The 22,754-nt window shown below is 39.0% G+C and overlaps 1 protein-coding gene across 1 annotated transcript in view; it reads left to right on the top strand.

Moving 5' to 3' along the window:
• The window catches only part of si:dkey-16j16.4, a 46,067-nt gene that overhangs the window by 18,423 nt on the left and 4,890 nt on the right, over positions 1 to 22,754 (top strand). The window contains exons 2-4 of the mRNA XM_041813411.1: positions 1,262 to 1,343; positions 1,543 to 2,057; positions 15,495 to 15,548. Of these exons, the coding sequence (XP_041669345.1) occupies positions 1,262 to 1,343; positions 1,543 to 2,057; positions 15,495 to 15,548 (651 nt within the window). The remainder of the gene's footprint in view (positions 1 to 1,261; positions 1,344 to 1,542; positions 2,058 to 15,494; positions 15,549 to 22,754) is intronic.

Below are 22,754 nucleotides of genomic sequence, written 5' to 3' on the forward strand. Positions count from 1 at the left end.
TTATTTTCTACTTATCCTGGAAAATTTGACTTTTTACAGAAAAAACAAAATAAATTATAAAATTATTAAAATTATACAAGTATTTTCAGGACAAACAGAGTTGGGGGTTAGGGGTGGAATAATCATTCATTAATCGTAATTGAGGTAACAAGTTCAATTATTTGTGATTTTGATTTTTGCCATAATCTCCCAGCCCTGGTACTATACTCTTGTAGTTTCTCCACTGAGCACAATAAAAACTGGAGTGTTGATTTCTCAGTGTTAAACATGTCAAAGTTGATTTAAACTCCTAAAGTGTCGTTTTAACTAAATTTTGAGTGAAATGCTCTTTAGTGTTGGAGTTCTTAGACAGTGTTCTTCCACCAGTGTTTGTTCAACTCTGTGAAGAGTCAATTATTATGAACTTTAGCCACTGCAATTTCAAATATGGCAGGATGTGTGGGCAGAGTTTCCCATCATGCCCTTGAACAGAGTGTTGGATGTTAACTCTTGTACAGTGATCCCTGCTGGGGTTATTTTGCTGATGTTTCTGGTGAATTGTTGTTTTGGATGTGAGATGTATTTGCACCACTAGTGAAGTTAACCACTGAGTATGAGTTCTTTAGGTGCCCCTTAAAGACACATAGTCCCTAATCTTCATCAATTTGCAATGCCTTGTTTTGAGGTTGACCCTCTGCTTTGTTTTTGCCAGAGGAGACCCACCTTGCCATTGATTTTTAAGAGCCATATTATCGCCGGAACCCTGTACCAGTTGGTATCAGAATATTAACAAAATATTTGTACAAATAAGACTCTTATGCTCATAGCAGCTTTTGTTTAAAATATGACTGAATATCTGTAGTTATTTAAAGCTTTGTTACTTTCTGACGCTGTCATACGTCAGAATAAAATAAATGGTTGTTTTGAAGTATTGGGTATTAGACATTTTTGTAACCTTGTATTCAGAGTCTACGGTCTTTAGTGCAGTGATCACATGATTACCTCTTATTCTCTCTCTCTCTCCTGTCTCTACATCAGTCAGGAAAATAGATCATTTTTAAGCTTGAGGTTTTTCTTTCTCACTGTATTATTTGAACCTTGTTTACCATCATCCTAAGAACTTAAAACTTCCTTAAAAAATGAGCCATGGGTAAATTTAAATTAGACGCATTTAAAATAATACATACTGAACAAAAATGTTCTTTTACACTTTGTCCTAATGTAAGGGTTGAATTTTGAGGTTTACTTTTGAACTGCAGCAAAACCTTGATTCTTTCCCCAGATTTCTTACCATGGCGGCGGAGAGGGAGGGGAGAGTGATGACTCAGAAGGGGAGAACCAGGAGCTTGCACAGATTGACAGAGGTAAGTGCTCTCTGAAACCAAATTATCTCTTCTGTAAACAGATGATGGTGTGCCTCCACTCTTATTGATTTTCACACGTTATAATTAGATGCTTTGAGTCAACAGATGGTATGCTTGTAGATAGGAGCATTTGCACTCTTTTGCAACTTTGTCTCCACCTTCTCCTTTGACCTGATTTCCTCTTTATTGACTCCTGTAGAGAGGCGGAGAAATTGTGCCCTCACCCCTTTGGCCACCAGCCAACAGCACAACCAGGGTCCCCTCTCTCCAGCCCGGTTAAGGCGCCTCCGCCTCCTTTTAGATGCCAATCTGGATCGGCACTCTTCAGAGGAAGAGCTGGAGCGTATCAGCTGTGGGGACAACAGGAAATGGGTGTCTGCGCTTCCCCAGCGACACAGTGATCACCACAGTAGCGCCTCCAGTGATGAGGAGGTGCGGGACCTCTGTGGGTGTGGGTCTCCAGCTGCGTCTGCCAGGCCGCTGGTTGAGCCTGGTGCTTGCTTGGCAGCATCTCCCAGTCCTGTTCTCTTCAGCTCCAGTCCACCACGAAGCCTCAAGCCACCCCCCATGAGGTTTCAGCTGCAGGTGGTTCAGCCCATTGCACGGCCAATCATTTTAACCCACTTTGACCAGTCAGCACCTTACAGAAAATATCGACACAGTTATGGAGGAGAGCCAGGAAGGCCCAGTTTGGACCTGGAGAAAATGCAACAGGTTAGTAGTCCAAGATATAAAGAAATATCTTAAGACATTGAAACAGTAAATGTGGAATATGTTTGTTGTATTTAAACCTATTTTTAAATATTTGGGTACCTTGACTCTTGCATTTTCCTACCACTAACAAAAAACATGCTCATTAGGTTAATTGGTGACTCTAAATTGGCTGTAGGTTTGAATGTGAGTGTGCTTGGTTGTCCATCTCTATATGTCAGCCCTGCGATTGACTGGCGACTAGTCCAAGGTGTACCCTGCCTCTCGCCCAATTACAGCTGTGATAGGCTTCAACCCTCCCACGACCCCTAATGGGATAAGTGGTATAGAAAATGGATGGATGGATGGACTCTTGCATATGAAAATTTTGGAATCCCTTCAGAAGATTGAAGCTGTAGCTCCAGTATTGTCTTTGGGAGCAAATGCGTTGATCGAACTCTGTATTTGCCACCGAGTGTCTCAGAATATGACTCCAAGTGTCCAAACATACAGAAAATCTCCACATGTGCAGATGGCCTTGCATTTGAGCCATGCCCCATGCAAAGAGCTTGGTCTTCAAGCAGACTGCCCAGGTTTGAGTTCAACCTGTGCCCCTTTCCAGCATGTTTTTCCTACTTTCTCTCCCTGGATTTCTGCTCTGTCTGTTATCCTGTACTCCCCCAAAAAACAAAGGAGGAAATAAAGCCAAACGGCAACCTCTGTGGTTGAACAATGAAGCCAATGCAAAAATTGCAGTTTCTCAAGTGTCCACTAGAGGCTGGCTGCTGAAGCTCAGGAAGTCACATACGCACCCCGTGTTACAATGCTAATTTTACAGCGCAAATGAACATTTTTACAGCCTGGTTCAAAAATGATTTTGGTCAGAGTAGTACATGTCTTTAATGGCACAAGTTGTATGGGGGACCATTTTTGTATATGGGTTCCGCATAATTAGAGGCATGGCTTATATGACTGCAAGCCAGCACATGGTTAAATAGAAGATTTTTTAATGTAGTCAGGTCTTTTTAAGGGGAGCAGTCTAACCAGTTTCTGGTTACTAGTTATTTATTTAATGTTAAGTATTAAGCTGGTAAACTTATGAAACTATAGAGCTTTTCTGGCGGCTCTGGTTCCAAGAGTAAATTTCCTAATCAAATCCTCCATTGGCATTTCAGAAAATCCATACTTCACTATTTTAAATCCTGGAACTAAGCTAGGCAGCTATCTGAATACTTGTGACTGATAATATTTGATTTGGCCCAAAAATGAAGGCAATGGCTAAGACTGTGCATATTTTTTGTGAGTAAAGGAAGTACCCATCCAGTAATAATTACAAATACTTAATTTAGAGCGAATGTAAGCTTGAATAATGACAAACAAATTATAGTTTAGATCACATACAGGTTCCTTGTTTCTTCATTTACAGTGCATTCCAAAAGTATTCAGACCCCCTTCACTTTCTTCAGTTTTTTATGTTGCAGCCTGATTCTATACTTGCAAAAAAACAAAACATTTTTGTTCTTATTATTCTACACTCAGTATCCCATCATGACAAATTGTAAACAGAATTTTAAAAATCAAATTAATCAGAAATAAAAAACTAATATATCCCAGTTACATAAGTATTCTGACCCTTTGCAAAAATACTTGAAATTTAGCACTAGTGCCTCCCATTTTTAAATCTTTGCTGAGATGTTTCTACATCTTGATTGGAGTCTGCCTAGGCTAAATTAAATTGATTGGACATGATCTAGAAAGGCATAAACCTCTCTTTTCAAGACCTCACCGCTGACAGTGCATATCAGAGCAAAATCCAAGCCATGAGGTCAAAGGAACTGTCGAGTTTAGAGACAGGATTGCTGCAAGGCACAGATCTGGGGAAGGCTACAAAAAAAATTCTGCAACACTGAGGTTCCCTAGAGCACAGTGGCCTCCATAATTCTCAAATGGAAGACGTTTGGCACAGCCAGGACTCTACCAAGAGCTGGCAAAACTGAGCAATCGGGGGAGATGTCAATAACGTCCAGCAGTAAAATTGTAGTCACGTTTTAGTCTCTGTGACGAAAAAATTACATACTTTTTGTCAGAGTTTTGGTCATGAAAGATCCATCTTTAGCTCGTCTTAGTCTCGTCTCCTTTATTTAACAAAGGTAATCAACAAGAATACTGTGTCATGGTTGCAGTGGTGGAAAATAACACTTTTTTATTAATTAAGTTGATTATATAGAGACGGTCACTGCAGTAATATTTGTTTTCACTGAAAATATTAAAAGCACCGAATAGCAGATGAGCCTTTCACTCCTCCCCTATAAAACTCAAACAGGCGGAGGATTTGATCCAAAAATACAATTATGTCCCTGAAGTCTAACAGGCTACCCTTCGCACAAGCAAACAAAGTCTTCCCTTTCCATCGCCGGACGCTCGCCACCTCGGTGGTCTGGCTGGAGAGGGATGAAGGAGAGGGAGGCACGGACGGCAGATGTCCGCCCTCATTTCTGACAAAGGCTGGCAAGCGAGGGGAAACGATGGAGGGGTGGAGGCAGAAGGAGAGGATTAAATAAACAACAGAAAAACGACAGCCACTAATGAGTCATGGAGAAGCTGGTCTACTAATCATTAAAATCCAATAGACTTGTTGGCCCACACTATAGATGGGAGAGGCTGACTGTACAGAGAGAAACTGCAGGTTTCAGGGCTCCATATGTCCATGGGGTTTTTAGAGGGAAAGAACAGATGATGAGAGACAGCGGGCAACAAGGAGAGGGGTGAGCAAAAAAAGTGGAGGAGAGTGTGGGTTTCTGTGTGTGTGCTGTGCTGGGGTAGGCGTCCATCATCTTGTCTTTGTGTGTCTACATGTGTACATCCTCCTGTCTGTGAGATTGTTGCTGTACCAGTGTGTGTCTGTGTGTTAGTGCACACTCAGTCAAGTGGAATGGGAGGTGCTGCTGGGAATACAATAGGGGGCCTACAGAGGTAGCCCACAGACACAGCTCTAGTGTACCATTAACCCTTTAACTGGACAGCTCCCAGTTACAAAGTCTGCCTCTTCCGCTAAACCATCACCAAGTAATGCCTTTCACATATGTTATTTCTGGAGTTTAAAACTTGGAAAGAATTATGGCTGAGCTTATTTCTTTAAATGAGAGTTATTGAAACCAAATCCCACTTACTGATTATACTGAGACCAAAACCAGTTTTAAAGGGAGAATTTATAGAAAGGCTGAAAGTCTTTCTTTTTAAAGCTTGAATAAAATGTCATCTTTCCCATGTGTTTTGTGAACCAGTGTTGCAGCAATATGGCTGTGTAAAGCCATAAACGTATACAAGGGGTGCACAATATTAGGTTTTTGCCTGATATTCCTTATGCCAATATTTCCAAACTTGTCTTAGCCCTGACTGAAACAAATATTTACTCACCTTGTTTACTGTAAAGAACAAAAAGTGGATCTGAGAGAGGAGCTGGGACGTAGAAAGACTGGTAGTTTTACATTAACTTCATTCAAAATGTTAAAGGCTCATGGTCGGCCTCTTTGAGTGTGTGGTGCTTATACTTGATGGTATACTTCTGTATTTTACAGATAGTTAAGGCTGAAATATGATGTTTACTGCTGGTATATTAGTTGAAAATATCTGCAGCAATTTCCATTTCTGTTGATACTGGTATTTAACCTTTAAGCTAACATCTGCTGATGTTTATAGCATACCGATAGTACTATTATGCATCCTGAATATGTACATGATGATAAAAGGTGAAGCCATTGTGTGCCTGAAAGGGCATAAAGCTTGAAGGTTTTCTCATAAGCCCCAACTCTTTTAGGTTGGTATAATGTATGTTGCTACAAGTGTTGTGTTAGATAAATGGGAAAAAAGAAAAAAGTGATGATAACATATATTATATATTTCTTTTTTCTTTTTCTTTTTTTTTTTTTGCATATTTGTCACTCTTAAATGTTCCAGATCATCAAACAAAATTTAACATTAGAAAAGATAGCCAAAGTAAATACAAAATGCAGTTTTTAAATGATTTTATTTATTAAGGAAAAAAAGCCACTCAAACCTACCTGGCCCAATGTGAACGTGTAATTTTTAAATCATGAGTTAACTGTAATTAAACACATTTTTGGAAGGCTGTGTTCAATTTTACTAGCCACACCCAGGCCTCATTACTGCCAGACCTGTTGAATCTAGAAATCCCTTAGATAGAACCTGTCTGACAGAGTGAAGTTGACTAAAATATTGCAAAAAGCAACATATCATACCGCCATCTAAAGAGATTCAAGAACAGATGAGAAACACAGTCATTGACATCCATTAGTCTGGAAATGGTTACAAAACCACTTCTAAGGCTTTGGGTCTTGTGGAGAAAGTGTAGAGAACTGGGAACAGTGGTGAACCTTCTCAGGAGTGGCCAGCCTATCAAAATTACTCGAAGAGTGTATTGACCAACCCAGAACAATGTTGAAAGAACTGCAGGCCTCACTTAACTGAGTGAAGGTGTTTATAATTCAACAGTAAGAAAGAAAAAAAGAGACTGGGCAGAAATGACATCCATGGGAGAGCGCCAAGGCCAAAACCACTGCTGACCAAAAAGAGAAGGAAAGCACGTCTCACATTTGCCAAGAAACATCTTGGTGATCCCAAAGACTTTAGGGAAAAATATTCTGTGGACTGATGAGACGAAAGTTGAACTTTTTGGAAGGTGTGCGTTCCATTACATCTGAACTTAAACTAACACAGCATTTTATGGATCATCGGATCAACAGTCAAACAAGGAGGTGGTAATGCTTTGCTGTTCCAGGAACTGATTAACTTGCTGTAATTGATGGAACCATGAACTCTGATCTCGACCAGAAAATCTAGAATCAGAACCAGGCCATCAGTTCATGACCTCAAATTCAAACACACTTGCGTTATGCAGCAGGAAGATATACAAGTCCACCTTTCAATGGAGGTCTTGGAGCAGTCTAGTTTATTCAAGACTTAAATACGATTGAGGTGCTGTGGCATGACCTTAAACAGACTATTCCTCTCCAAAACCCTACAACAATGTAAAAAAAAACTATTCTGCAAATAAGAGTGGGCCAAAATTCCTCCACAGCGATATGAAAGACTCATAGTCAGGGGTGGCACAACCAGTTATTTGGTTTATGGGTCAATTACTTTGTCACATAGGGCCAGGCAGGTCTGGATTACTTTTTTCCCTTGATAAATAAAATAAAACTTCAAAAACTGCATTTTGCATTTACCTGGGTTATCTTTGTCTGATATTAAAGATTGTTTGATGATCTGAATCATTTAAGCATAACAAATAAGCAAATAGCACATAAAAGGATGCAGACACTTTTCATGGTACCATACAAATGGACACTTCTGATCACGACTTGTAGCCAAGCTGACAAAGTTGAACCATTTTCAAACTTCTTAGACCTTAAACACCCCTTTTTCACCTTTTAAAGACATTTTTTTTAAATCTGTAACCCCACATTTTGGTTTTTTATGTTCTTATTTAATGGATTGGCGTACTTCTAGATGAAATTCTTAACCTGTCAATTTCATCTGTCTTTTAAAAAAGTTAAACTATATTTTTAGGAGGCAGAGGGAAACAATTATATTGCTGCATTATGTTTTCAGAATTGTAAGGACACATAAAATACAAGATATGAAATGATGTTGACTCTAACTGATATATTCTTTAAGGTGGAAAATTAATTATATAATTTTTCTTTAAATGATGTGTAGATTTGGTGGCCAAAAATCTAAATTTCACTTTAAAATATCTTGAAAACCATGCATATAACTGCCTAATAGGCATGCCCCCTGACCCTCCTCAGTATGGATTAAACCTGAATATTTAACACTCCTTTACCTTTTGTTAAAAATGTGTTAAAAATACTGTTTGATACTATGTCAAAATCCAAGTGTAGTTTCCAAGCGTCCCTTTGACAATGACTGTTCCGGGATGATCTAAGGCCAGCGACTGTCAAACGAGGTTGCCGTGTCCCAGTGTGACCGGCATTAGCTTGAGTGTTGCGTTTATTCATCTCATAATTCTCTTTAAAGCAGGGTTAAAAGGTCAGAGGCTTGTTTTCTTTGAGTCTCCCTCATGCATGCTAATCCATGTCCAATTGTTCGAATGAGGCAGGGCCGCCCTCTTCAAGGTTGATTATCATTGCAGAACAAGAGTCTGGGAGGCAAATTTGATCGACCTCTGCACACAAACGGTGCAAAGCTCAACAATGTACTACAACGTACTGTATAATTTAGATAGACACAGTGGTTGGAGGGAAGAACCATTTCCATTTGCTGTAGCCAGATTGTAGCCTTTTAGGTTAAAAGAAATCAACAAAATAGTTTGATGAGGGGTAAAACTTTGGAAGTCTGTTAAGAAAAATAGGAGAAAATAAGAGGAGCAGGATTTTTATAATGCCTCCCCAGCTGATGATAGTCATGGGTGTCGTATTTTTGGGTTGCCTGTTGATTCGTACATCCTATCATCCAGGCCATTATAATGAATGCAATTCTTGAAGACGCTTTGAGAAACTGCACAAACATCCACTCCGAACGAAAGATGGACTGATTTGGTTTTAAAAGTCATGGGCCAGAGGCCAAGGTGATTGGGCTTCATGTTCATCCTTTATTTTTGTGTCTAAAATTTCAAGAAGGCTTCTAAGGATCTTCTGCAACCTTGCACAAATGTCCATTCCGACTCAAGGATGAACTGAAAGCATTTTAAAAGTAAAAAGTCAAGATCAAAGTCCACCCAAGCTTTTATTCTAGGACCACCACACTCAGTGTCCTTCAGCTACCTTGTGGAGGCATTTAACCACCAGGAGGGAGTTCTAGGTCTTTTTGTGAGTAGTTGAAGTCTGAAAAAGTCAAAGTAAATACAACCCCCAGTTGGGGCACTGTGTAAAATGTAAATAAAAACAAAATGTGATGATTTGAAAATCCTGTAAACCCATATTTCATTCACAATATATCCAATATTGAAACAGAGACATTCCGTGAAAGAATATAGCTCATTTTGAATTTGATGGCAGCAACACGTCTTAAAAAATAGGGAAGGATCAACAAAAGTAAGTGGTACAAAATAAAAACAGATAATGTAGCATTTTGCTACTAATTAGTTGGCAACAGCTCAGTAAGATGACTGGGTATAAAAAGAGCATTGTAGGGCGGTAAAAGATGGGCAGAAGTTCACTAATTTGTAAAAATTTTCCTCAACCTAAAATTAAAAAGACTTTTAATATCCTGCACTGTATAGTACATAATATCAAAAGATTCAGACAATCTGTAGAAATCTCTGTGTGTAAGGGACAAGGGGGACAGGAGCAGCATTACTACAGAATATGGAATAAATTATAAACCATTTAGGGCCAAAGAAGAATTTAACATTAAAGTTTTGTAGTTGGGTAAATAACAGAACCAATGACATGAAAAAGATTCTTTTCATTTTGAGCATTAGGTCCAAGTGCTGAGATTACGGTTGATTGTTTTCTAGGCTCTGTTGCTTAAAGTTTAGTTTGATTCTTAAGATTTGGACCAAATTCTTGACATTCCCACTCTGTTATTGATAATCTGCACAATCACTTTTACTACACTTAAAGTTTGTTGGGTTAATTCTTAAGATTAAAAAAACCCCAGAAAATGTATTTTCCATACCTTGCTTGATACCTTTAAATTCTCTCATGCTGAACACCATATTGATATTGTCTTATCATATACTGAAACCCATTAAACAACATAAATGGCATTGTGCATATGGCCAAATCATTGCAGTATAATTACACCTAAACAACACTGCTGACTGCCTGAGTCAACAGTAAATAGTACATATAAAAGCAAGAGGCAACGGGAGTGCCTCTGGTGTCCCTCAAAACACTGGTGCTGATGGAGGGGAATACTTAAAAAAGTGTGGAAACTTGAGACCAAAAAACACTGGTAGAAATGATCCATATCCAGGGACTGAAGATGGTTTGAAAAACTTAGAAGGTCTTTAATTTATAGGGCTAGAAACATAGAAAATACACCACTGTGTATCTGCTTGCTTCTTCAGGTTATAGTAACACACTGGGCCTGATGCTGACTTACTGAATAAGTTTACACCTGTAATTGTTCATCATGGGAACTGCTCTGTTGATTAAAGTTCTGCATTATTAACCACAGATACCAACGCCAGTATTAGCTGTCTAATCTTGAAAACAGTTTTTGTTTTTGTCCGTCGGGTTTTTTATGTTCCCAGGGACCGAGTGGATGAATCACCTTAAAATCACATTGAAATGATGAAATGTTTAATAGATGTCTACAAATATTTAGTTTTTCTCTCATTTCGTAGAGTGAGCTTAATGAGTCTGTCTAATGTTATTTTTGTGTGACGTAAAAACCCGCTGCATAAAGTCCTGGTTTCCTCAGCAGTGAGGAGAGTTCATCCCAAACCTGGCTGCTGAATTTAAACCCTCCAGCTTTACTAAGGGGGCTTCATTTGTAACTCCATAGTGGAGTGGGACTGACGAGGGAGCAGTTCAACAAAGGCAAAGGTATTAAAAGATAAACAGTCGGTATAGCTTTCAGAAGGAATTCATCAAGATAAGGCCTTCCAAAGCCAGCTGCTTTCTATTACTGGTTTTAAACACAGCTGGTCTAATTCAACACAAGTCATTAAAACTATTAAAGAGCAAATGATAACTGCCAGCCATCATATACGATCAAAACCTCTTCAGTCAGTCATCACTAAAACATCCAAAATCCCAAACATCTTTCTGTTTCAGCAGGATTCAGCCTAAACACTAACCTAGCTGGCAAGTCAGGACCTGTTGGTCACGTGTGAGTGTAGTTTAAGAGGAGAGTGGTGTGGGGTGGATGCGTGGGATGGATGGAAAGGAGAGGAGGATAAATTATTTATGATGATGATTTTTATACAATGTAGGCTCTCTGAAACAGTGGTGAGTTGGCTATCACACTTGAATCAGTGATCATACAAATCTAGATGATAGATGCAAGCACAGTTTCATCTGGTTTTAACGTTATATTTCTCTAAATACATAAAAGTCTTTGATGTAGGTGAGCCCTAAGCTGACATACATCTGCTGTAGGTATTCAGTGTATTCTATTTTGCTGTGATATCAAGTACATTTTATTTAAAATGTCTGCACATGTCATTCCAGGGTTTTTTTTTTAAATGTAATTTTAGGTTATTTAGGTTGAGGTTTCTCTTTTTGGAGATAGTGGTGGGTCCTGAGAATAGACCAGTTTAGAACTGTCTAAACAGTTTGGCCAGATTGTGAGACTGTACACATGCTGTCAAAGTAGCAATCTCAGAGGCGATTCCATAAATCTCTCAGAAATTCATGTGATATACGTGACTTTAGAGGAAAAACAAATATAGAGGATGATTGATGTTGTCAGTCAGCTACCCTGCCATAATTCCACGAGCCATTCGCCTTTTTCAATGTTCTGCATGACTCAGGGCACAGTTGTCTATGTTTGCAGCCATGTTTATTAGCTGTGAAAGTATGCAACGTCCATTTAGTGACACTTTCAGTCTGCTCACTCTTACTGGATACGGTGGTATAGCAGCCCATTCAGTGTTTGAGTTCAGGGAGGACCTGAACTGATCAGGAGCATTAAAATATTTGTATTGATTCAAGAGACTTGATGATCATTTGGACAAATAATCAGATGTGACAAGCCTTGAATAATGTCCCGCCTCACAAAAGAAGGGGGGCAAATCAGACCCCAGACAGGCCTAAAATCATCTAGTGTGTAAAGAGCCTTACTGAGAACACATAAAGAGGGCAAACAGATCAGAAAATAAAAGCAGCTGTGACACTTTATGTTCTCTAATTGTGTCAGGCTGGATATAATGCAAAGTTTCCTCTAGAATTCCTCTAATCAGCTTGCTCCCACTTAGATGCACTACCAAAGATATAAAAGAAGAGATAAGGGTCGGCAGGAGGTGAACATGAGGGCAAGTGCACACCAACTCTCCCACATCAGAGCAGCAGGAGTCTTGCGTTTCCATTCTTTCCTGTGCTCCCTTCCCCCTTAGAAGCTACCTCCCTGACTTGAGACAATTCGATGATTGTGTGGTCCCTCCACCCCCACTTTTTTTTTTTTTTTGGAAAATAGTGGAGCTGCGTGGACATGGAGGGGAGTGGGAGACAGGATATTGCATAAGCTTCATTGACCCACTGTTTAGTTTAGTGAGACAGCTGGATTTGCCTCACTTCTTCACGGTTCTTGTCACGCCAGATTAGTTTAAGAAATCTATGCTGATAGCACATACATCTAGAATGGCTGTGTTCAGAAAAAGATTGATAATGTCATGTTTGTAGCTTACAAGGTTATTGGATTGTGCAACATAATGAGCACAAATCTCAAGAATCTACATTATTTATGTTTCAAGTATTTGGAGAAGAGTCTTTAATGGTGCTATTGCACAGTCAACAACAGAACAACAACAACTGTCCTCCTTTTTTGGCTCCCATTTATACTAATCAGAATTTGTGGTTTGATGTAGCAGCTGGTTTTGCTCAACTCGACCGATCTTTATTTGTATAGCACCTTTCAACATAAAAATATTTTTTCAAATCGTGTTATTCTTATTCTATTATTTTATTATTTATTGTATTTATACTTACTGCTGCACTGGCCAGGGAAGCACTGCACATTGTATACCTGATGTGCAATAACAATAAAGGTTTCTAATTCTGATTCTAATTCTAATGGCAATAAAATTATTAAGAATGAGTTGATAAATAAATATAAGAAATAGAGCAAATATAATAGGATACACATAAATACCAAACATAATGACATAAATAGATAAAATTAGTGAAGAAGACAGAATGAAAACCAGAGATAAACCAGTGGTAGAAACAAGAAGAAAGACTGTTGAATGACCCAATATTAAAAGCCAGATTAAAAAAAAACAAAAAACAAACATGTGCCTTAAGTTTCTTTCTACGGAAGAGTATTAGGGCTTTTTCAATTCTGAGAAAAAAGTCAGAATTCTGACTTTTTTCTCAGAATTCTGACTTTTAATCTCAGAAGTCTGACTTTTTTCTCAGAATTCTGACTTTATACTCAGAATTCTGACTTTAAACTCAGAATTCTGACTTTAATTTCAGAATTCTGACTTTTTTCTCACAAGTGAAAAAAAAAATTTGTCTCAAATTTTTTTTTTTTCAGTGGCCCTAATACTCTTCTGTATCTTTCAAAACAACCTTTTGCCTTTTAAAGTCTGGGAGCATAAAGGAGAAATTTCTCTCCCTGGTGCATGTTTGGGTCACATGAACATTTTAAGAGAAGCATCCCCTTAAAATGGTGATGGTCTGTCTACTTAACTTTGTAGTGGACTTGGATGTCCTACAGGTGGCAGCCTAACCTGGTAAATTGAGACAGTCTGGTTGTAGACAGTTCATCTTTGGTGGTCACTCTCACAGACCATTCAACATATTTCCAGTTTTAGATTATACAAAAAAAAAAAAAACTTTATTCATAAACGAAGTTGAGCTGTTGATCTCAGATGAACGGTAGTGAGAGCGGCCATCAAAGATGTACGGTCTGCAGCAAGATCCCTCTCAATAAAAGAAGCCAAAAGTCATCCTTATTCAGTCAACAACATGATTTAACTGGCTTTGTTCAACAGAGCAGTACAGAAGAACCCGAAGGAGCAATGCAACAAGAATCCTATAGTCAGGACAACTGAATTACATAATAGTATGAGTTGTTCATTACATGTGTTCATTATTATTAAGTTAGTTATTATTTACAGAATAAAACATTATTGAGCTTATTAAAAGGCTAAACAGTGAAACAGTCTAATAATTAATGGTAACAAGTCTTAGAACATTATCTCAGCTGCATTATGCAATTAATGCAAATATATATTTTGCTGAGGAAACAAATTTCATGCCTTAACAACAATCAAGGTTTCTCATCAAAACCCACATTTCTTTTTCTTGAATTTACATTTAAACACAAAACATGGCTTTACCTTTGCCTAATAGTCATTCTACTGACTTGACCTTAAATTCATTGTGGCTTTCAGTATTTTAGCTAATGTGTTAACAGCGTGCACAAGTTAAGCTTTAGTCTGCTGGTTTCAACAGAGCTTTCTAACCAGATTTCCACATTGGATTAGGTTAAGGTTCCTTTATTTATACCCGTAGGTTGATTTGTTTTGCAGCCCACAGATTTTAGCATCCATTATGACGCACAGGTCACAAGACAGAAATAGCATGACACAAAGAACAGGGAGAATGAAAACTATTTGAACCTACTAAAACATGAACCCTTCCACCCCATCCCCAAAAGTGACACAATGTGATGAAAAAAATAAAAAAATGATTAAAAAGATAAAAGCTGAAAGGGCTTATTATTCCATCAACCAGGGCATAAAAAGATAATGAAGTCACCACCAATAAAATCAATAAAAAATCTAGTGTGCCAGTGTGCCATCAAGTTAAAGACATAAATGTAGGAATAAGTACATTATAATATTTATTTAATATTTATCTGAAGAGACTTGAAGCAACTTTTGGGGGATTTTACCAACGCTGCTTCAAGTTGATGACTGAGCAGCAGCAGTCACAGCTTTGGGCGATTGGATTGATGACCTAGCATTATTCTCAATATTTTCAATCATGTTTTTAATAAGTATGACTGGCTGCCAATCAATACAGGTAACCCTAATTTTAGCACATCATAGTGGTGTTTTATTAATGTAATTTTCCCAACTGGACCTTAAACACATTACAGTGTTGCCCTGTTTCACCTTGTTATGTTAGCTTGTTAGCTTTATTTGATTTCAACACTGGACTTTATTTTTAAATACAGGAAATTAAAAAAAATGAGTTTACTATGGCTGCTTTGAGTGAATGAAGATGACTGACCTGCAGCAGCAACAGATTAGTGGAGCATTTTTAAAGTAGTGTCAAACGGGTATCTTTTCAATTTAATTTGATCCACAATGTTTCTGTTTAGTACCTAATAATTGGCTGTCCAATTAGCCAACATAATTTCACTACAGCATGAACACATTGCTTCTTACGTTGCGCTAATTCCGGTCAACAGTGCATTCCTAATGAAAAACAGCTGAAAATGATTGGTTACCAACCAATCAGGGCATCTCTAGAACAACTGTTATCCTGTATAAAGCTATGTTGAGCATTAAAGAAAAATTAGTGTGAAAACAAGGTAATATTTAAAATAGTGAAATGTTGAGTTGTGGGACTAATAGATGAATAAACAAAAACAAATCAAATCAACAGAAACAAAGAGCTGTAAGATGTAAACATATGTTGTAGCTGAATTTATGCTATCTTCCTTGTTTGTCAGAAACAGTGTCGAGCATGCTGAGAAAGCAACTCATACATAGTTTTGAACTGTCATTGTCATACATTTTCCACAGCTGTCAGTGTGTATTTCATTGTGCAACATCACGTTTATTCTCCACAGAAAATGCTGCTGAAAAAGAACTGTGGTGGGAAGACACGGACTATAAAGATTCGGGTGAGTTCATTTCCATTCCACTTCCACAGTAAATAATCACAACTCCATTGTTATATTGTGTGTTTATGAATGCAAACAATTCATAGTGTGTGTACATGGTTGTCAAAAAGATAAGTGGCTGTTATCATATGAGTATGCACATACGCATACAGCTTTTCCTTTTATGTAGAGCAGTGGTAGATGATGTATATCGGGGTGTCTGTTACAGCAGATATAAGGTTGCAAGGTTGCTCAGCCTCCCATCAACAGCCTGGTCTGTCTTGTCGCCAGAACCTTGATGTCTATCCAACTGCACACTGGGACAGCATCTGGCTGCAGAGCATGTTCCCATGCTCAACAGGGCCTGAGACGCCTGGAAATCTGACAGCACCGTGTAGGGCTAGATGACGATGGTTTTCCATGGTTCTCAGAATCAAGATGTTAAAGTCTCATAGTCAGTACATTTACATGCAGCTAGAAAAAGGTAATTTATTGTGTTAGTTTGTCTGAATGATAATTTTCCCCCAACTGATAACGTAGTTGGGGATTGATTCATTAAAAAGTTTGTCTGTGCACAGACAGACACAAGTGGCTTTCTTGTTTCTGGTTTATTAGTAGCCTCCATGTCCACTAAACACAGTACAAATGTGCCTGTATTAGACAATAGTATCAAAACATAAATAATATGCACAGCATGTGAGTAGAGTTTTCAAAAAATAAAATATAGATGAAACCAAACAATTGACTTTATCAACTGCATGCCACAAGTGTGAATTAAAATCCATGCTAAACTTTAACCAGTGTTAGAGTTCAAGCTTGCTGTTGCAAATCTAATTCATGCAAGAGTGGTCCGAGGAAGTAACTTCAAAATAAAAATATCATAAATGAATTATGATGCAGATAAAATACAGTAACACATGGAACTTAATGGTTCAAACACAAACCTAAACATCAATCCAAACATGTTCTTAATTTTTCCATAAAAAAATCAACAATGGGGCGCAGGTGGCAGAATGGATAAGGCGCGCGCCCCATGTACGCGGGCGGCCCAGGCTCGAATCCGGCTTGAGGCCCCCCCGCCCCCGACCCCATCCACCATCCTCCCCCCCATCAAACAAAGGCACAAAATGCCCAAAAATAAACCTTTAAAAAAGATCAACAATATTTGCATCGGTTACTTAATCTTGCATGTATTGATGAATCCAGGAAAAAACATTAAAGTTGGAAAGCTGCCATCACTGCAGTGGTGTTGCACTATAACATTTGCTCATTTATCATGACTTTAAGAGAACAGAAATTGTGACATCAAGTAATGACTAAAAGAGCTGGAGCTAAAGAACACTAAAAACACTTATTATATGAAAGTTAAACAAAAATGTATTTTGTTTGATGTTAAAAGGCTGACTGACAGAAAACTGAGTTTAAAGAATGTTGAAATTGAAAAAAGTTTACGAAACTTAGTTTTTTGGAGTAATTATTCATGCCATACTTTGTTAGAAGCCTCATGTAAAACATTCTTCTCTAAACAAGGGATTTTCTATTTTAGAACTGCCTTCATATATTATACTGTTCACTTGCGATGGCTTATGTGACATACTGTGCTAAAATCAGGGGAAATACAGACAAAGCAAATTTAGCTCCTATAATAAAATTGCTGTAAAGAGCTATAAAGATGATAAATAGCTGATTGTGTTTGACCAACTAGTCAGGTTTTTGGCTGACCACTGAGGTCAGACCTACAGATGGGTCTGTATGTGACTGGCTGAGTTACTATACACTCAGAGCCATACATACCGAGCTGCTCTATAGGCGGGGTTTAGTTTTACTGAAAGCCGCCCGTAATGGCTGCCTCTGCAGCTGTTAAATACCTTTGATATAGCTATGGCATTTGCATCTAGTTTTGCCAGAACTGGACCTTGTTTCTGTATGAAATAAAGAATAAAAACAACCCTAAAAGCTTTTCATGTTAGGAAAGATGTTTACTTCTTCTGCTGACCTGCTTCGCATGAGTATGTGATGGGGGAAAGGGTTACACATTGTGTGAATGCTTGTATACACTGGCTGCTAGTGGAGTGATTAGCTCAGAACCCAGCCACAGTGGCACTCTTGTCAGGAGTGGACAACATTTTTTTATTAAAACAAGTGCAGAGGGCAACACTGAAAGCTTTCCGTGACAGAAAAGGTGTTTTCGCTCTTCTACCGACCTGCTTCGGCATGAGTTTGTGAGAGGTACGGGGAAAAGGTTAGTTGTTGTGACTGGTTGTATACAATATCTGCTAGCGGAGTGATCAACTGATGTAGCTGTAGGAAAGAGGCAGTTGATTGGAACTGGACCAGATTTCTTTTTTTAAAACCAGAGCAGAGAGCCACACTGACAGCTTGTCTTGTCAGAGAAGATGTTTTTGCATGTCTCCTGACTGGCCGTGGTACAGTAGTAGAGAGAGAATTACAGGGCAAAAAATTTGAAATAATTGACACAGCAGGTTTATCTTGGTTGGAGGCTCTGAATGTCGGTTTCAATAATTTTTCGATTAATTTCCCAGCTCTAGGCAGCGGTAGCCTGCACAAGAGTAGCACATGCGCACAACGCACTTTCTGTGGGTGCATTCCCACATGAATGTAAAATATATTCATGCAAAGGATATATGAGTTGATCTGACGTGTCAGGTTTGCTTTTTCATGCCAACATAGCTTTATGTGTTACAGTTACACACCTCAAAAAATAATCACTCCACCAGAACACACAATTCAGTCTGGTATTACAACAGACATCCCAGATCTTCGCGATAAGCCTCATACTCAGTTTTTACCTAGTCTTGTTTAATGTCTGTTATACAAGCTGAAAACTGCAGACTGACTTACTTTTGCAAACAGCCTTTGCAATCATTGTTTACTTCAGGGATTCCAATACAAGTAGAAAAATGTGCCCTGTTCTTTCTTTCTTTCTTTCGTTTGATCTCTTGATCTCACTCAACACGCTCTAATAACAGAGCTTTCCACTTGACCCATTAGTGCACATTTATTCTCCAAAATAGCGAACACAAGGTATTTTCCCAAGACTTTGTCCTGTCTGATCTTCCAGAAAGTCAAAGCGCAGTCTCCAGTAATCATCCACCGACTCGCTCACGCTCTGTAACTGTGTATGGGTTGATGTTGTTTGTAGTGGTTAAGGGAGGCATGTTGGAGAGGCGGCTGGAACAAGCCTGGGCATCTTGGCACGGAGCATCATACTCCAGAAGGATGCACAGTGTGGTGAGAAAAGTGACGTTATTATCACGTTGTGTGGGCTAAGTGTCAATGGAACTTTATCACACACTTGTTTACGTATACACACCAACTGTAACAGCATGGAGGTTTTCTCCAGCCCTTCTTATAGGTATGTATCATCAGTATCAACAGAAAAAAACCTGAGAACAGTCTTTTAGAGTAGTTAGAGTGATGAGCTGTGATGAGCGATGGAGCTGACGAGGAGGAGGACGGGGAAGAGGAGGTGGAGTGTTGTGAGCAGTTCCCTTGTGGTATATTTCCAGGGATGAAGTCATTTTCCGTTTATAGCCTGGGCCGGCTGCTATCTGTTTAACTCCGCTGATACATCGAGATATTGCTCATTATCTTCTGTTCTCGCTGGCGTAGTTGGTAGTGTTGTTGTCCCTGTCAGTGACGTCTGTGGGTTTTGAGCATTTTCCAGTTCAGGCATTGTTCCTGAAGCCAGTACACAGTGAGTTTTAGGATTGATGAGCCATTTGGAGGCTTGTGTTGACTCTTTGAGCCACTCATTCCGTGCTGCACTCCATCCAAATCTGTCTTTGTTACGTCTCCTCTCTCCTGCTACCTCTCTCCTCTTTTATCTGTCAGCCCCTTGCGTTCCTGGACAGGATCCAGAAGAGACACTGGATCTGGATGGGGCCCGGCTTTGAGACTTGATTCAAGCATGAGAGTTGTTACAGGAGTTGAGGAGGTTGATGGCGGTGGTTGTGTGTGTGGAAGCAGTATGAAAACACAGCTTTGGCCCCTACTACTGCTGAGGCCCCCCGCCCTCATGGGTCTGGAGGTGAAAGGAAAGTGGGGGTGGTGGAGTGACGAGAGCTTCCCAGGCTGCAGCAGGCACAGAGTGATGGCATCTGGTTTCAGCCACTGTTGAAAGAATAGGCGGAGAGGGAGATGAAGATTGATTGAGGTGAGGGAAATGGAGCAGATATGGAGAGTGGAGGGTAAAACTGGATTGACGGCAAATGCATAAATACCCATTTTATTTCTGATTGGGGTAAACTACCCGGCTTGGATGTGATGAAAATGCCTTTCTGGTCTTACCATTAACAGATGTTTGAGAAATGGTCTGAAATTTTGGGGGTATCTGCTTGTTTGCTTTCCTGCAGAGTTATGGCTTCCATACAGTAGAAGAACTGAAAAAATAAATAACTTTAAAAAGACAAAACTCTGACAAGTTTGAGTATCTAAAGACAACGTGTCAGCAAATCACAGAGTAGTAGTGATGCACTGATTTTGAGCTCAGATACCGATTCAATACCTGGAGTCTTGTTTATAAAACAGTGCATTGAATGTACAGTCATGTGTATAAGTTTCAGGCATGTAGGATGCTAAGGATTCATCATGGGGACGAATGTGCCACAACCCAGGGCCAAAGGGAGGGTGGACAGAGTCAAGCCCGACCCATGTTGACCCACATGGGTGTCGACTGGCAGCCAAGGTCAAGCTTGATGACATTTCTTTTGTCAGGGCCATTTCACTCCCTAGTAATGTGCTTAGTGACCATCGGTTCTTCAGGTCCTTGGGATATCCACAACACAACCAGGGGGTCGGGGCAACCTTTCTCAAATGATGTGGCAAGGCACACCAGGCAAGTCTAGGTGTGCCACAGGAATTTTTATTTATTCATTATTATTATTATTTTTTACTACAACTATGCAACAACTCAAGTTACTCATACATGTTTTAAGAGGTTATTTTGCATGGATATGAATATGATGTGCCTTGAGACTATGGTTTGGTCGCAAAGGTTGAAAATCCCTGCCCTTGGCCATGCTTACTTGCCACACCATCCCTATTCTGTCCTAAAGGTTGTTATATTTCAACAGATTATTTTCCCATGCCCCTGGTAATATGCAAAGACATCCAGAGTATGACCGGGGTTGTGCCAATCCTCCTTCCCACCTGATGGTGCCCTCTGCAGCTTACTCACCACACCTATGCCTTACTTCAGCCTCAATTTTTGGCCCAAACATGCACAGCAGTTTATACTAGAAGTATATGTGGTATAACCCCCCAAAATATTCCTACGCCCCCACTACAGTCCACATTTAAACATAAATAGCTGAGCTCTTTGTGATTAAAATGCATAAAAATGAACTGGCAGTGCCAAGGTTTTCAGCAGTGAATCACAATGACAACCAGAGGGAAATGAAAGAAAATCAACTTTCTAAGACACACATCTTGTTTGTATGCTTCAGTTATTGATGGGTGATATGGAAAAATGATCATATCATCAGTTTTAAGGCATGATCATAGTTAAGATTTTATCATGCTCCTTTTTCACAGTCTTTTAGATAAGTTGTCACTCACATAATTTTCATATGTGCGAATGTTTAAGTCAAGTTTATTAATTTTTTTCATTACCTTCAGCAATAACCTGATGGTTGAAAAATCATCAGGTTATTGCAGTTTTACAGTTTTTGAATTATTAATGTCAACAGGAATTTACCATCACTTCATACAGAACAGAAAAAAAAAGATCCTGACACCTGCTGAAAAATCGGTATATTCCAATAGAAATGGATAACCTAGGTTTAAGCAGTTATTCTAATGAAAAGCATAACAAAAGAGGAACTTGTCTAGTTTTAACAATGACATTTTATTTACGCTTTTCCTCATCATTTTACTGAGCTGGCTTTGGACAAGTCGTAATGTAACCTCCTTGTTTGGCTAGCTGATCAGCTTTTACCCTGCTGAGGTTTTTGAGTGATTGAAACAGCTACTTTGAGTGGATGAGGAAGATTTCTGTCCTGCAGCAGCAAGAGTAGCAGCCAATAGGTTCTTTGCAGATGACCTCATGCAGCAACAGATCACAAAAAGTGATTTCTACATTGAGACACGCTACCGAAAAGGCCATGTTTTGAGTAGTTTACGACTATGTGAAGTATTCAAAGGGCAAAAATAAAAGCAGTCTTCATTATTAAGCCGCTTTTGTGTCACAAAAGTAGTGATATATTCAGGCAAATCAATCATCAATAAAATAAAACCTTAAAAAATTGCAGAGAAACGGCACCAGGAAGAAATTTAAGGCCTCAACAAATCAGTCTGATTTGGTTCAGTGCAGTTTTGTCAGGGTTTAGCACAATTAGCTCTGATCTTACTCATGTTTCCTCAGCTCAAGTCTGTCTTACCAACCTCCAGTCTTGCTCATTGTGATGGGAAATGCGTCTCTTTTTAGAGATCCAGATCATTTGGCTCAGTCAAGTAGAGCTGGTTGTTAGACTCCCAAACGGCTCTTTGGTAACAGTTTGTCTTTTTGAATGTGGATTTAATATCAGAGGAAAGGTATGTGGCACTTGAACAGGTGCCAGCTACTCTGGCTAACATAAAAGAACATTTTCATAGAACAGACTCGTTCATGAATGGCTCACCATCACTTGCTTGCTCAATCCACAAGCTTAATTCAGTTAAAAATACATGACTGTTTCCATCAATGGCATGTTTGTGACAAAACCAAGATTTTATTATATGTTAGAGGGGCTCAGCTAGCCTCTTAGCTAAGTATAAGACTCCTCAAAACTTAATGTCCCTTCATCTGGCTAGACAACACTAGGAGGTCTGCAGGACCAAGTATTTGCAGTATTGATTGCCTCTACGCCAGGTAAATCATTGTTCTAAAAATCCCTTTTTTGTAAAGTGTAGGGATCGTGTTCAAAGTATGCAGAAATTTTCTGATGATAATTGCAGTGTAGAAGTCTATTTAGAGCTGTAAAGTACTAACTTTACTCAGTTCCTGTTCCTTCCTAATGGCTGTCCCCCACTTCCTGACCCAAGTGGACATTTGGGATCATGTGATTACAAACAGCCTTCAGACATCTCATCTTGTTAATAAAAACTCAATATACATTTTGTCATTTGATATTATCAGAGATATTTTAGCAGTGTTAAAAGTCATTTCAAAATTAACGCTGAGCAGTGACTGACTAGCTAGTTGATGCCTTACCATCAGAACTATCA

This window comes from Cheilinus undulatus, linkage group 18 (genome assembly GCF_018320785.1).
Source record: "Cheilinus undulatus linkage group 18, ASM1832078v1, whole genome shotgun sequence".
Taxonomy (NCBI): Eukaryota; Metazoa; Chordata; class Actinopteri; order Labriformes; family Labridae; genus Cheilinus; species Cheilinus undulatus.